Source organism: Copadichromis virginalis, linkage group LG16 (assembly GCF_057382275.1).
Source record: "Copadichromis virginalis isolate Kocher_CV1m ecotype Utaka linkage group LG16, C_Virginalis_male_GT1.1, whole genome shotgun sequence".
NCBI classification, from domain to species: domain Eukaryota; kingdom Metazoa; phylum Chordata; class Actinopteri; order Cichliformes; family Cichlidae; genus Copadichromis; species Copadichromis virginalis.
The window spans coordinates 30,658,967-30,673,088 of NC_140633.1; the positions used below are offsets into that span (position 1 = coordinate 30,658,967).

Here is a 14,122-nt window from a genome sequence, read left to right on the forward strand (position 1 = left end):
TCTTCACTGTGGTGTTGTTGAAAAGAAGTGATATGTGACTGTGCTGGCTCATGCTGATCTCCTTTTTTTATTCAGTATTTAGTGTTAAGGTGTTATTACAGTTCTGCAGTTGGTTCACCTGCTAACTTATTCATTGATGTCCTGGATGAGACTCACAATAAATTATTATTCTATTCTATTCTATTTTATTCTATCAGCATTCTTCACAATTTTGTTAGTGGGCCTCGCCTCAGACCCACTAACAAAAATGCCGGACTGGTACTTGTGTTTTTACCTTTTTAATATTACACACTAAAAAAAAAAAAAAAGGTAAAAACACTCTGTGTGTATGACTGAGTGAATGAGATGAGTACAAAGTGTTTTGAGTGCTCAAATTGAGTAGAAAGCCACTATGTAAGTACCAGTCCATTTAAAAGTACCAGTCTGGGTCACCTGTATGGAGAAAAAAAAAAAAAAACAGAAGAGAAAGCAAACAACAAAGAGCAACATAATAAAAAAATAAATAAATATTAATATTACACACTAGGGCAGCACGGTGGCACGGTGGTTAGCACTGTTGCCGCACAGCAAGAAGGTCCTGAGTTCAATTCCACCATTTCTGTGTGGAGTTTGCATGTTCTCCCCGTGTTTGCGTGGGTTTCCTCCAGGTACTCTGGCTTCCTCCCACCGTTCAAAGACATGCAACTTGTGGGGATAGGTTAATTGGATAATCCAAATTGTCACTAGGTGTGAATGTGCGAATGAATGTGAGTGCGAATGGTTGTCTGTCCCTGTGTGTTGGCCCTGCGACAGACTGGCGACCTGTCCAGGGTGTACCCTGCCTCTCGCCCTATGACACCTGGGATAGGCTCCAGCGCCCCCCGCGACCCTGAAAAGGATAAGCGGAAGCGAATGGATGGATGGATATTACACACTCTGATGGATCCATTGGGGGCAACTCGGGAGGAATCTGGGGGAATCAGGGAACAATCCATCGATCTTCCAATTGATAAACAATCCAGTTTAACAACAGAGCCCGAGAGCGCCTGACAGTATCTGCTAACCTCTGCTAACTAGTGTTGCTGAACTAGTATTTAGTCTAGTATTGAGCACTAAATGGCCTGAGGGGAGAAGGAAGCCAAGAGTGTACAACCTGGTCTTAGGGTATTTGCTGGTGTGGTAGCCTCAGCCTCTATGGATCTTGTACCTAGGGCTTGTTCCTGTGCTGCTATGATTAGTACCTTTGTGCTGTCTTTCAGTCTCGCTTTATAGGATTTCTTGATACCAGTCACCTCTTCTATCTTCCAGTGGTACATACCATTCAGGGACCTTTGCTTCCATGATGATTCCTCTTCTTTTATCTCGGGTTTCTGCTGCCTGAAGTATTCACTAAGCACTCTATAGGTCGTGATCATTTTCCTGATGTACTCCTGGATCTTTGTTGTTTCATCCTGGATAGTGGTCCTGTAATTCTCTAATTCCTTTCACTTAGTTTAGTCTCAGGGTTGGGGTGGACTTGTGGTGAAACCATTCATGCCTTGTTAGGAGCTTCGATGTTTTGGGGTCCGTGGCTTCTTTCTCCTCCTTTGTCTCACTGATTATCCCAACAGGGTATTTGATGAGATGTTGATTGCCTAAATCTTGCATTCTTCCCATTCAGCTGTCTCCTCAGGACTTGCCTTACTTTCTGCAGATATTTGGTGTTTGCTGCCTCCCAGGGACTTGTTACTTTCCAGCTCTTTATTCTTGAGACTATGCCTTGGATATCTGCCACTGTGATGGTTACTGGAGCCTGTTCAGGGAAGCTGGTGTGGTCTTCACTCCGATCTCTCTAGTATACCTCTTCAAACGGCAAGCCAAGGTTGTGAGTCTTTGCTTGGCAGTTACCAAGTAGGAATGGGTACTGGTATCCAGTGCCATGATGGCACAGGTTGTGACATAAACGGTAGTAACCAGACCGAAAAGTAGAACACATTTCGGTGCTTTATTTCAGTGCTTTTTTTTTCCTGAGATGTCATACACTTCAGATTCTAGCCAATCATTTTACCTTTCCAAGGATAGTAGGCGGGCCCAGGTACGTACGTTCTTTTAGAGCAGAGCTACAGATTAAAAATGCCCAAGGCAAAGCAGTCAAAAGTCTGGCTGTACTTCACAGCAAAATATGCAAACTCAGCAGCCTGCAACAAGTACTTTAAGGTGATACTGTGCAAAGGAGGTAACTCCTTGAATCTGACAACGAACCTGGCGACTTATAGTGTTTTGTTAAAAGCTGAGAAATGAACCGTATTTGATAGCTTGCTGCGAGACCTCACACCGAGCACATCTACTGCGGGTATGGTGCCTCGGACCCGGGGTTAGCAACATCCCCCAAGAACCCGCGGAGGAGAGTCCAGGCCCCTAGCCCTGCCGGTGTAGCAGAAATGATGACGGATGATGATGGCAGCAGCAGCCGTTCTCCTCTGGGTCAGTAGCTTAATGTAGTTCGTGTTTAATTTACGTTGAAGGAAAAAAATGTCCATCCCGGTTTTCCCTCCAAGGCACGAGCGATAAGCAGAGTTCTGTCCTTTCCTTCTAAGATTCCTAATTATTTAAAGTAACACTCAGGTATGCCATTCAGCGTGTTAGTACGAGCTCGGGAGCAGCTTGGGAGAACAAGAAAACAGAGACTGCTTTAGGTTGCCTTCCCAATCGACTCAAAGGTTTATTAAGTATACAACAGCTTATATAGAGGAAAAAAAGGTTCGTGTGTCAGCTTTCCCAGTTCAAACCGGTACAGACCAAATAAGGAAACGTCTTCCTGCCTTGTGAGCAAAGAAGTATCCTGTGTGTAGTTTATCAGTTCAGCTACAATTTATGATCATCCCAGCAAAATACACTCCTAGACATAGAATACAGAGTTCTTTCATTAGTGAATTCTGAAACAAACCACCTGGCCTTTAACTAGCCTTTTTCTAAGAGATAAAGAAAAAGGGAGGATGGGAGTAAGGAAGTGGTCTCGTCTCTGTGGTGTTTTCGACCTTGGGGTACCAGCCTGTGAGTCTTACACATTAATTCTTGGGTCAGAGAGAAAGAGAAAAACAACTATTAAATGGGCCTTATTGAGTAACTCTTTTCTGTCCTGTAAATGCTACCATGGTATCAAAATATCACAACATACGTTGTGTAGGCTAACCACGTTATTAAATCAATGCATGTAAGGTGAACTAGCAAACACTGTCGTAGTTACATGCGGCTGTCTTCTTGTTTGATGGCAGGTACTCCCTTCACCCTGGCCAAAAAGGCTAAAATGACCAAAGAAAAAGTGGGAAACAGCAACAACAACATGAGAGGTTTTTGGACAAAGTTTGTGTTTATTCCATTGTTTAAGCACTGCCTCCAGCCAAGAACGATACCATATATGCCCTATAGCTGCAGAAAGGGCTAACATTGTTATCTTTTTACAAAAAACAGCTAAACATGAGAGGTTTTTGGACAAAGTTTGTGTTTTCCATTCTTTAAGCACCGGTTCGAGCACCGGTTCGAGCACCGTTTAAGCACCGGCACCATTTCAAAAGTACCGGTTTGGCACTGGTTTCGGGTAAAACCTAATACCCATCCCTATTTCCAAGGCCTCAAGTATGATTTTATTTCTTCGTCACACCTTTTTGCAGCTCCGATGTTTGGCTCACTTCCCTCCATCTTGTCTTGGCTTCTAGTCTCCTTCTACAAGGAGGGTACTGCTCCTTGTAGCTGTTCATCTTGTAGCCAAGCACCTCACTGATCACTGCTGCCATAGTGTAGATCAGCTGGTTGGTTTCGATGATAGTCACAGTAGGGATTTTCCATAACCTTCAGATGGTTCTTCATATGGGCTTTGTAATCAGCCATAGAGGGTCCAGGTTTCCAGCTTAGCAATGATCATATCTGTCAAGTCAGGTGTTCTTACAATAAACACCTCACACACATCAGTTGGCCTTGGCACTTGATACCCAATCTCGGAGGGTCGAGATGATATCACCCCCCTGACCTGACGACCTTGTTCCCCCCTGGTGTAGCATTCGTGTTGTACCTTGTCGATCTTTAGTTGTGATAGCAGTTTTTTCTTCCAGATGTTGAAACACTGAGCAACCAGTTGTTTCGCCATTAGTCCAGATGTTATGTGTAGTGGAAGTGCAAAATAAGTTGCAGGTGCGGATAATCACCACATCATAGGAGGGAAAGTAGCACAAAACACAAGACAGGGCCTAAGTAAAATAGGAAGTTAGCAATAATAACTAAACTGAGAAACACAAAGTAAAAGTATAAACTATAAATAATAAACTGATCTAAATAGTAACTGGAACAATTAACTCAATACTTAAAATACTAATACAAGAAAAAATACAAGATGAAAATGTAAACAAACAAACTAGGCATTAAACAAAGAATATTTAATAATAACAGAACAAAATTCTATACACTGAACCCAGGACCAGAACACCTTAACCACTGTACACTGCAAAAATCAAATTTATAAAACACTACAGGCCAGACATCTAGAGTTAACATAATCTAATTTTTACAGCAATTTTTACATAATTCATAGTTAGAAAAAATATTACTTAACAAGTTAACAATTCACAAATTCTTAAAGTTTTCTAATATCAAAAACACTCATCTGTGAAGGTTCTTCAGTTCTAGGCTAGACCTGAAGAAGCTCTCGGATGAGAGGTGCAACGTCTTCAAGCAACTTAAAGAAGTCCAGAAGCTTTTCTTTCCAAGCTCCTTAGACAATCAAAAATACTCAATTACTGAAACTGAATGCAATTTTTTTTATACGTACGGAAACGAGTTATTAGAGGACCGGCAATATGAGTTTGAATTCCCAGCTGTTGTGCTGTCATCATCAAAGCGTTTATTAATAGACGGTGCTGAATGAGAGCGGAGTGAGAATACACAGCACAGTGTAGCTGCTCACTCTGCATTTTGAACACTCGTCAGGTATAATCTGAACATTTGAAATTGTGAGTATTGCTCTCTGATTATGGATAATGTTTCTGTTGTGAGAATGTTCACTCTCTCTGGATTTAATGAGACAAGGAATATCAGACTTACCATCTTCTCACTCACATTAATGTGTTACTGTATGATCATATTAATCAATGTGTCTCTGATTGTGCTCATTGTCTTGGATGAAAACCTCCATGAACCTATGTACATTTTACTGAGCAGTTTTTGCATTAATGCAATTTATGGGACCACAGGTTTCTACCCAAAATTCCTGTTAGATCTGCTGTCGTCTTCTCACAGAATCTCCTATGAAGGGTGCCTTTTACAAGCTTTTATCATGTACTCATTTGCTTGCTGTGATTTGTCCATTTTAGCTGTCATGGCCTTTGACAGGTATCTGGCTATATGTCGCCCTCTGCACTACCACTCTTTCATGACTAAGAAGAGGCTCTCTCAGCTGGTGTGTTTCTCCTGGCTGACACCTTTCTGCATTATTTCCATCAGTATTCTGCTAACATCAAGACTGACCTTATGCAGATCAAAAATTGAGAAGGTCTTCTGTGTGAACTGGGTAATTGTTAAACTTGCTTGCTCTGACACAGACACCCTTTTAAATAGTGTTGTTTCATATGCAACAATTATCATGTATATTTCGCATGGGTTTTTCATAATGTGGACGTACATGCATCTTATTAAAACATCTGTAAGGTCCAAAGAAGACAGGGCGAAGTTTATGCAGACCTGTGTGCCCCATCTGACTTCTTTAATCACATTTTTGATTGTAATACTTTTTGATTTGATGTATATGCGATTTGGCTCTGCAGATTTACCCCAAAGCCTCCAAAACTTCATCGCTATTGAATTTCTCGTCATCCCTCCAGTTATGAATCCCCTCATTTATGGATTTAAACTTACCAAAATACGAAATAAAATTCTGAGTTTTGTTTACCGTAAACAAAAATAACCACTTTAATAAAGTTTAATCACTCAATGTTTTTCTCATTATTTCTTTGTTCATAGACAGTGACAAAACAGGGTGCAAATTCATGTTTCAGTATTTTGTCAGGGATACATCCCTGAGCCCCATCATTTATCCAGGAAAATAATGGGGATTTGTTTCAGCTCATTGTTCATTTTTATTGAAATTATTTGTTGTTATATGAAGTACAAGATGTTTTTCTGCTGCTGTATGCAAATCAAATTGAAAATAGACACACAAATACACATGTGGAATGTAAGAGAATTAAAAACATTTGTCTTAAACTGAAGCTTTTTTGTGTCATAGCATAAATAGAACGGAAAAGGGTTTGAGGAACTATTTTACTATTTTATTTTAAAATGTTCTTGGAAAAACATTTTTTCCATCAATAGGTCCCTCTACTGTCCATTCCCGACCTCTGTGCGAGCTGATCGGTATAACCATGAGGAAAGCATGAGGTCCCGGTGGGCACATGGCCACGCAGGCTGCTGTGTTCATATTTACCAGGCTGGGGTCTTGGACAGAATAGTGAATCCATCTTTCAGGGGTACTGACCACAACCACTTTAAGTCCTTCATCAAGAATAGTTTGTCTCTTAACACACATCTTCACATCTCTGCTGGTGTCAAACATCTGTCTGCTGAGGATAGTGTTTCCTGTCAAACTCTTCTCCAGCCAGTCGTGTCCCAAGAGCACAATCCTGAGCTCCTGGAGAATGTGTTTGTTCTCTGCCAGCAGAGAGGACAACATGTCACTGAATTACCACAACTCTGGCATGCAAGCAGCTGATGTGAGACAAAGCCCTCCCACTGGTTTCACAACTTTCCTCTGAACTATGCAAAATGCTGAAATTCTCTTAACTGCAATGAATTATGTACAGAATAAGAAAATAGAACAAATTGGATTTAATATACTAAAATCAATCAGCCTTGCAAATGTTGTATGGATACATTTAAGACATATAAAAGTATAAGTCGGGAACATACCTTTATGGTGTCTGTGAGCCATTAAAACTTTATCAGTCACTTTAAAGATGATTCACTACAGTTAAAAACCCTGTTTTCCCAAAAACAAAGCGAAGTGGAAAAATATCGTCCAGCCCAGTGTCAGCCTGAGCCTTAATGCTTGACTCAGCTCTCTGTCTGATGAAAGGTCAAAGTCCAGCCCGTACCACTCTGCTAGTGGAAGATATCATCTAATTAGCTCACACAGGTAACATTTCTGTAACAGTATAATTACATCAAGGAGCCAAGGAAGCCAAGGCCTAAGTTCAGTGAGTGTATTTGAGGATCTTTTCTGTGTTCTTACATAGTAGTTAAACATGCTGTTAGTCCTCCAAAAAAGGTCCAAACTACTGAGGGAGGAACTCTTTTAAGACATCTGTGTATGCAGAACCCCAACGTCCTGTATACATAATATATTGCATACAAAAGCCAATATGTGTGCAATTCCAGTAATCTAAAGTTTACTGAAGTATATTTTAGCATTTGATTGATTGCTGTGAGATAATCATTTCCGTAATTTAGCAAAATCAATACATTAAATAGATCGTTTAATTGTAATCTTGGTAAAGGGCAGTATTGTAGTGTCTCCTTGTATGTTTTTGGGTCAGTTCATTTTCATTGAGAAATCTGAAATCTAAAACTGTTAAAATGCATTAAACACCCTTACTTCCTGATTAACACCAGATAAACCTAGTTTTCTTACATGTGCATTACTGATGATTGAGTGGATCAGCTCTTCTGACACAGCCGAACCCTGATATTCACATTAGATTAACAATGCTGTTAGGACCAGGGTGAATCATTTTGGGGCCCTAGTTAAGATTAAGATTTTGTTCTAAACTAAGAAACGTGAATTTTGTCATCTACTTACATCTTATGCTCTTTACTGCTTTCCATTTATGTATGCTGTATATTGCACTAAGTAGATTAGACAAGAATACTTCACTTTTTCCCTCTCCCTCACCTTCTGAGACCTTATGCCTTAGCCAATCCTCTCTCTCTCTGTCTGGCCTACCTGATCACTAGAAGACCGCTAAGGCCAAATGTTAGCTTAAAAAGTTGTCTAGCAACCACATCAGTAGCAGCTTGAAACTTAATGCAGCATTGTTTGATAAAAGTAAAATCCAAAATGTTCATGTTATCTAGTTTGGCTTACTGAGATGTTTTATTGGTATGTGATGTGTCTGAGGCTGAGAGACCACGGAGCCCGAAAAACATGATTATTAGGCTGCAAAAATATTTTAACATAATAATAATAATAATAATAATAATAATAATAATAATAATAATAATAACAATTGGATTTATATAGCGCTTTTCAAGGCACCCAAAGTGCTTTACAATGCCACTATTCATTCACTCTCACATTCACACACTGGTGGAGGCAAGCTACAGTTGTAGCCACAGCACACAATATAAGCTACTAAACAACAGTTAGCTATTGTAGTTCATGAGATTAGTGTCCAGAAAATCCATAGTTGACATGTGGACCCTCAATATACTTTTGGTTTTACTCTCAAGTTTTTGATAAAAATCAATGTTTCATATTTTGTTTTTCGGTAAACCTGAAAAACCCACTTGTTATCATAGTTTTGGATTTTTTATTTGTTTTTATTGTTTATGTTTTAAATATTTAATTTAAAGTGCACAACAACTTGATTATACAACCACCCAATGCAAGGTTTATGCAACAGCTGATTAGATTTTTGATATAAGTGTACAATGTAACAATGTACAGGTAACAATGTAGCTAAAATAGCTTTCACTTGAATAGCATTCTACTTCCTACCCCTCTACTGCAAACAGCAACACAAATTTACATCGTAATGAATGTGATGATTAGAGTCAGACACAACGACACCTCAAGTTCAAATAATAAGACAGAAAGGATTAAAGAATTAAAGATGAAAAATAAATGAAGGCTCATCTATCAGTCCACTGGCCTATCTAGTTCAGGGTTGCGAGTGACTGGATTCCATGCTGTATAATAGATGATTGATCATTATTCAATAATAACATAATTAATTTGTAAATGTGCAGAGAATTATGGATGCAAGTTTTTAAAATTTTGCAAAAGAAGATATGTAAGCAACAAGAGATGATCTTTTAGCATGATTATACTCTATAAGAGCATGTCAATGCTATTGCTCTGGGATGAGCCATAGGCTTTGCTGACTGAAACATGGAGGAAATATTAACCACAGACGCTGTTTTATATATCTATTACCATTTATCTACAAAGTGCATAAATTAAAAAAGAAGTAAAAGGTAGAATATAAAAACTAAAAATACAAAACTCGATGGCACATTTCCTGAGAAAACAGAACATGGAACATTATCAATTGATCTTTGTCAAAAACAGTAAAACATAGTGTGGCCTTGTCCCTATAAGTCATCTACAACAGAATGGCTCACATAGTAAATTCTTTACTCTAAGGAAAATGCTGCATTTTACGCTTGTTTTTTTAAGTAAACTAAACTTGATGTAAGTTAGTTTCTTGTAAGATTTAAGTAAAGTCAGGATTCTGTTTTGTATTTTGGTGAGTTTGAATCCATATATGAGAGGGTTCATAAAAGGTGGAATGATGAGAATTTCAACTGTAATGAAGTTTTTGAGACTTTCAGAAAAACCTGTGTACTCAAATTGCACATATATCAACTGAAAACCAATCACAACTATAAATGTGATCAAAGAGGTCAGGTGGGGCAGGCAGGAGGTCTGCATAAACTTTTCTCTGTCCTCTCTGGACCTCGCACATGTTTTAATGAGATGTGTGTAAGTCCACATTATAAAAAAGCCATGAGACACATAAATGATAACTGTTGCACATGCTGTGATGTGGTTTGTAAAGGTTTCAGCTTCAGGACAAGCAAGTTTAACAATTAACCAGTTTACACATAAGACTCTCCGAATGTTTATACCACATAACTTCAGTCTTGATGTTAGCAGGACATTAATGGCAAAAACACAGAAAGGTGTCAGCCAGAAGAAACACACCAGCTGTGAAAGCCTCCTCTTAGTCATGAAAGAGTGGTAGTGCAGAGGTCGACATATTGCCAGATACCTGTCAAAGGCCATGACAGCTAAAATGGACAAATCACAGCAGACAAATGAATATATGACAAAAGCTTGTAAAAGGCACCCTTCATAGGAGATTGTTTGAGAAGACCTTAGTAAATCTGAAAGGAATTTTGGGTAGAAACCTGTGGTCCCATAAATTGTGTTAATGCAAAAGCTACTCAGGAAAATGTACATAGGTTCGTGCAGATTTTCATCCAAGAAAATAAGCAGCACAAGAGAGATATTGAAAAATAAAATCATGCAGTAATACAGTAAAGTGAATGCGAAGAGAGGCACTCTGAAATTCATCGTCTCATTAAATCCTGACAGAATGAAACTTCTTACATTAGACACATTATCCATGATCAGAGAAACATCTACCTTCTTAGTGTAACAACATGAGTGTACAGAGGAAAGAGCTGCTGTATCTACACCCCTAACAATATCTGCTCTTCCTCTACGCCTCCTGTTAATTACTGCCTTTGGCTCAACAACAAAAAACACACACCTGGGAATTCAACCTCTGTTGGTTGGGGGGGGGATACGTGACTGGCTATTAGTGGAAGTTTTCCTTCTCTTTGCTGTTTATATTTGTCCATGTAACTGGATTCTCTTTTGCCAGAAGCCGAAAATGTCCACAAATGACGAAAACCTGAGACAGTCGTGAACCTTTCAAGGAGTGCCCAGTTGACCAAAATTACCCCGAGGATGCAGCGAAGACCGCAAAAGACCCAAGAACAACATCCAAAGAACTGCAGGCCTCACTTGCTTCAGTTAATGTCAGTAAGAAAGAGTTTGGCCAAAAATGTGTTCCAAGATGAAAACCACTGCTGAGCAAAAGGAAAATGAAGGCTTGTCTCAGTTTTGCCAGAAAACATCATGATGATCCCCAAGACTTTTAGAAAAATAACTCTGTGGACTGATGGGACAGAAGCTGAACTTTTTGGAGTGTGCGTGTCTGATAACATTCAGTGTAAACGTCACACAGCACTTCAGAAAGACCATCACCAAAATATGGTGGTGGTGGTAGTGTGATGGTCTGGGGCTGTTTTGCTGCCTCAGGACCTAAATGAAGGTAAACTGAACAATAAATTCTGACGTCTACCAAAATATTCTGAAGGAGAATATCTGGCCATCTGTTTTTGACCTCAAACGGAACACAGTTGGGTTCTGCAGCAAGACAATAATCCAAAACACACCAGCAAGTTTACCTCCGAATGGCTTAAGATAAACTAAATGAAGAAATTCGAGTGACCTACTTTAAGTCCTGACCTGAATCTGACTGAGATGCTTGACGCATCAATAAATGAGTTGATCTGAGAGGACCTACAAAGTTATTTAAAGGGTTTATCCTTAAAAGTGACAGGTTAAATAATAAAAACAGTCGTATTTGTAATATTGAGGTAGGTAATTGATTAGTGTGATTAGTGCATGCAAATATAGACATGTGTAGTGCAGAGTGCTAATGATTGCAAATTATTTCCTTTACACTAATTTCATTATGATTCTCTTGTCAGCTGGTGACAATGGCAGTTATGGTCCTTGGGGGTGTTCTAATTTTAATCCTTCTTATTTTTTCCTTTTTTCCCACATTTGGAATGATTTTCATATTTTGTTTTGGTCTGTCCTGTGGGTGGAGGAAAGTTCAATTATAATCTCTAGGGGGTTAAAAGAAAATGGTAGGTACATTCAATGATTCTTACCCAGTAGAAATGTGAGGGTTCTTTTGACCATTTGCACATTCATTCGGCTTAAAATCACCCTCTCCACAATATTGCACAATATCCACAGTATTGTTTTCCTCCACAGGGTGTCATTTAATTCCTCCAGAGGTCCCTCTACTTCCATTCCCGACCTCTATGTGGGCTGATCAGTATAACCATGAGGTCCTAGGCTAGGAGGAGGAGTTGGCCGTCCGACTGCGGTCTGGAGTGTGGGGCCTCCCTGCTGCTGCGGAGTCGGGGCGGTCTGCCTCTCCCCACCGCAGGGAAAAGGGTAACACCACCTGGGTCTGGGTGCAGTTCCCCCCTCCAGGGGCAAGGGTACCTAGACCCGGTTCGTAGAGTACGCTTGGGGAGTGTGATCGTGTGTACAGCGTCTCTTTATGTTTGGTTGAGTGTGGAGTAAGTGCATATGAGAGCATGAGGGTGGGAATGGATGTTTGTATCTGTGTGTGCCTGTATGTCTGTGTCTATATGTCAGGTTGGGTATCAGACGCCACCTCTCTGGGGACATCTCAGGCCCTCCAAGGTTTGGAGGCCTATCTCCCCCCACCACCACTTCCCCTGCCAGTGGCGGACTCCCTCAGACATCGGTGCGTTGGTGGTTCTTTGTGTCTGGGGATGGGCGTCCAGGTACACACCGGCTCACTCCTTGGCGGCCGCTTATCGGGGCCTGGAGCCTGGGGCTCGCTCGGGCCACTTCGGAGGTGGGGTGCCCCCGGCCTCTCGGCCTGGGGCTCGGTCACTCAGGCGCAGCTGGCTGCCAGCGGAGCTCACGGGCGCGTCACTGCAACTCCCCCTGGCTTCTGCTCCGCGGCTGCTGAGTGAGCCCTCATCTGGGACTCTCCTCAGCTCTTTCTGGGACAGTGGCGCGGCTGCCCCTCTGTTGGTCTTCCTTGGTCTCTTGTGTTCTGGGGGCCTCTGGATGTCTGGAGTTTTGATCTCCTCCATACCTGCTTCATGCCCTGGAGGACGGGGCTGTGGCCCCCCCACACCCTCTAGCAGAGTATTACATGGAGAAACCTTTTAAAAAAAACAAGCGCGTCCATGCTCACAGGTGTACACGGGTGATCACACCCACAAACTACACCCTTTTTGGCTCCTACCTCAAAGCACACTGTGTTCTGTTGATCTTATGTGCTGCACAATAATGTTTAATATTTAGTATTTACTATCATATTCCCATATATCATTGTGATGTTGTTTATTCTATTACTCTTGTTCTCTTCTGCTTGTTTTATTTTTTCTTTCTCAGCAGGTGACCCAGGTGATTGATATATGCATTTTTTTTCTCTGCCCGTTCTGTTGGTTTTTGTCTTTTGTCCTTCTCCCCCGTCCCTCTTCTCAGCTGTTTCTCTTTCCCTCTTTCTTTCTCACCTTCTTTCCCCCAGTCAAGTCTGTCCCGTATTCAGTAAGTGAAAATAAAATAAACAATAAAAGGTGAATCAAATGGACCATTACGGCAAGGCTGGGATGGTCAATTTGGTAAAGTAAATCCGTTGGGCATCTTTCTTTGCCTTTAGACAACAATTCTGATGGCAAAAGAGCCAAACGGGACAGGCAAAAAAAAAAAAAAAAAGGAACCTTTTAAAAAAACAAGCGCGTCCATGCTCACAGGTGTACACACGGGTGATCACACCCACAAACTACACCCTTTTTGGCTCCTACCTCAAAGCACACTGTGTTCTGTTGATCTTATGTGCTGCACAATAATGTTTAATATTTAGTATTTACTGTCATATTCCCATATATCATTGTGATGCTGTTTATTCTATTACTCTTGTTCTCTTCTGCTTGTTTTATTTTTTCTTTCTCAACAGGTGATCCAGGTGATCGATATGTGCATTTTTTTCTTTCTTTTTTTTCTGATCATTCTGTTGGTTTTTGTTTTTTGCCCTTCTCCCCCGTCCCTCTTCTCAGCGGTTTCTCTTTCCCTCTTTCTTTCTCCCTTTCTTTCCCCCAGTCAAGTCTGTCCCGCATTCAGCAAGTGAAAATAAAATAAACAATAAAAGGTGAATCAAATGGACCATTACGGCAAGGCTGGGATGGTCAATTTGGTAAAGTAAATCCGTTGGGCATCTTTCTTTGCCTTTAGACAATAATTCTGATGGCAAAAGAGCCAAACGGGACAGGCAAAAAAAATAAAATAAATAAATAACCATGAGGTCCTGGTGGGCACATGGCCACGCAGCCTGCTGTTTTCATATTTACCGGCCTGGGGTCTTGAACAGAATAGTGAACCCGTCTTTCAGGGGTACTGACCACAACCACTTTACCAAGTCCGTTATCAAGACTAGTTTGTCACATCTTCACATCTCTGCTGGTGTCAACCATCTTTCGGCCAAGGATGGTGTTCAATCATTTCCTAAGAGGACAATCCTAAGCTCCTGACTGTTTGTTCTCTACCAGC

General features: G+C 40.7%; 2 protein-coding genes across 2 annotated transcripts; one reads left to right on the forward strand and one right to left on the reverse strand.

Annotated features, from left to right (window-relative positions):
* The first annotated feature begins 4,973 nt into the window (after positions 1 to 4,973).
* On the forward strand, positions 4,974 to 5,911 carry LOC146691090 (olfactory receptor 4B13-like). Its single transcript, XM_085435331.1, has one exon. It carries the CDS (start codon positions 4,982 to 4,984, stop codon positions 5,909 to 5,911), a length of 930 nt encoding a protein of 309 aa, XP_085291457.1. The 5' UTR covers positions 4,974 to 4,981.
* Positions 5,912 to 9,322: 3,411 nt separating this feature from the next.
* LOC146691091 (olfactory receptor 4B13-like) lies at positions 9,323 to 10,360 on the reverse strand. The gene has a single exon (XM_085435413.1). It carries the CDS (start codon positions 10,352 to 10,354, stop codon positions 9,323 to 9,325), a length of 1,032 nt encoding a protein of 343 aa, XP_085291539.1. The 5' UTR covers positions 10,355 to 10,360.
* Positions 10,361 to 14,122: the final 3,762 nt, after the last annotated feature.

What these genes read in the sequence shown, in the direction of transcription:
- LOC146691090 (XM_085435331.1), top strand. Translation starts at nt 4,982, where the DNA reads ATGGATAATGTTTCTGTTGTGAGAATGTTCACTCTCTCTGGATTTAAT.
- LOC146691091 (XM_085435413.1), bottom strand. Translation starts at nt 10,354, where the DNA reads ATGGATAATGTGTCTAATGTAAGAAGTTTCATTCTGTCAGGATTTAAT.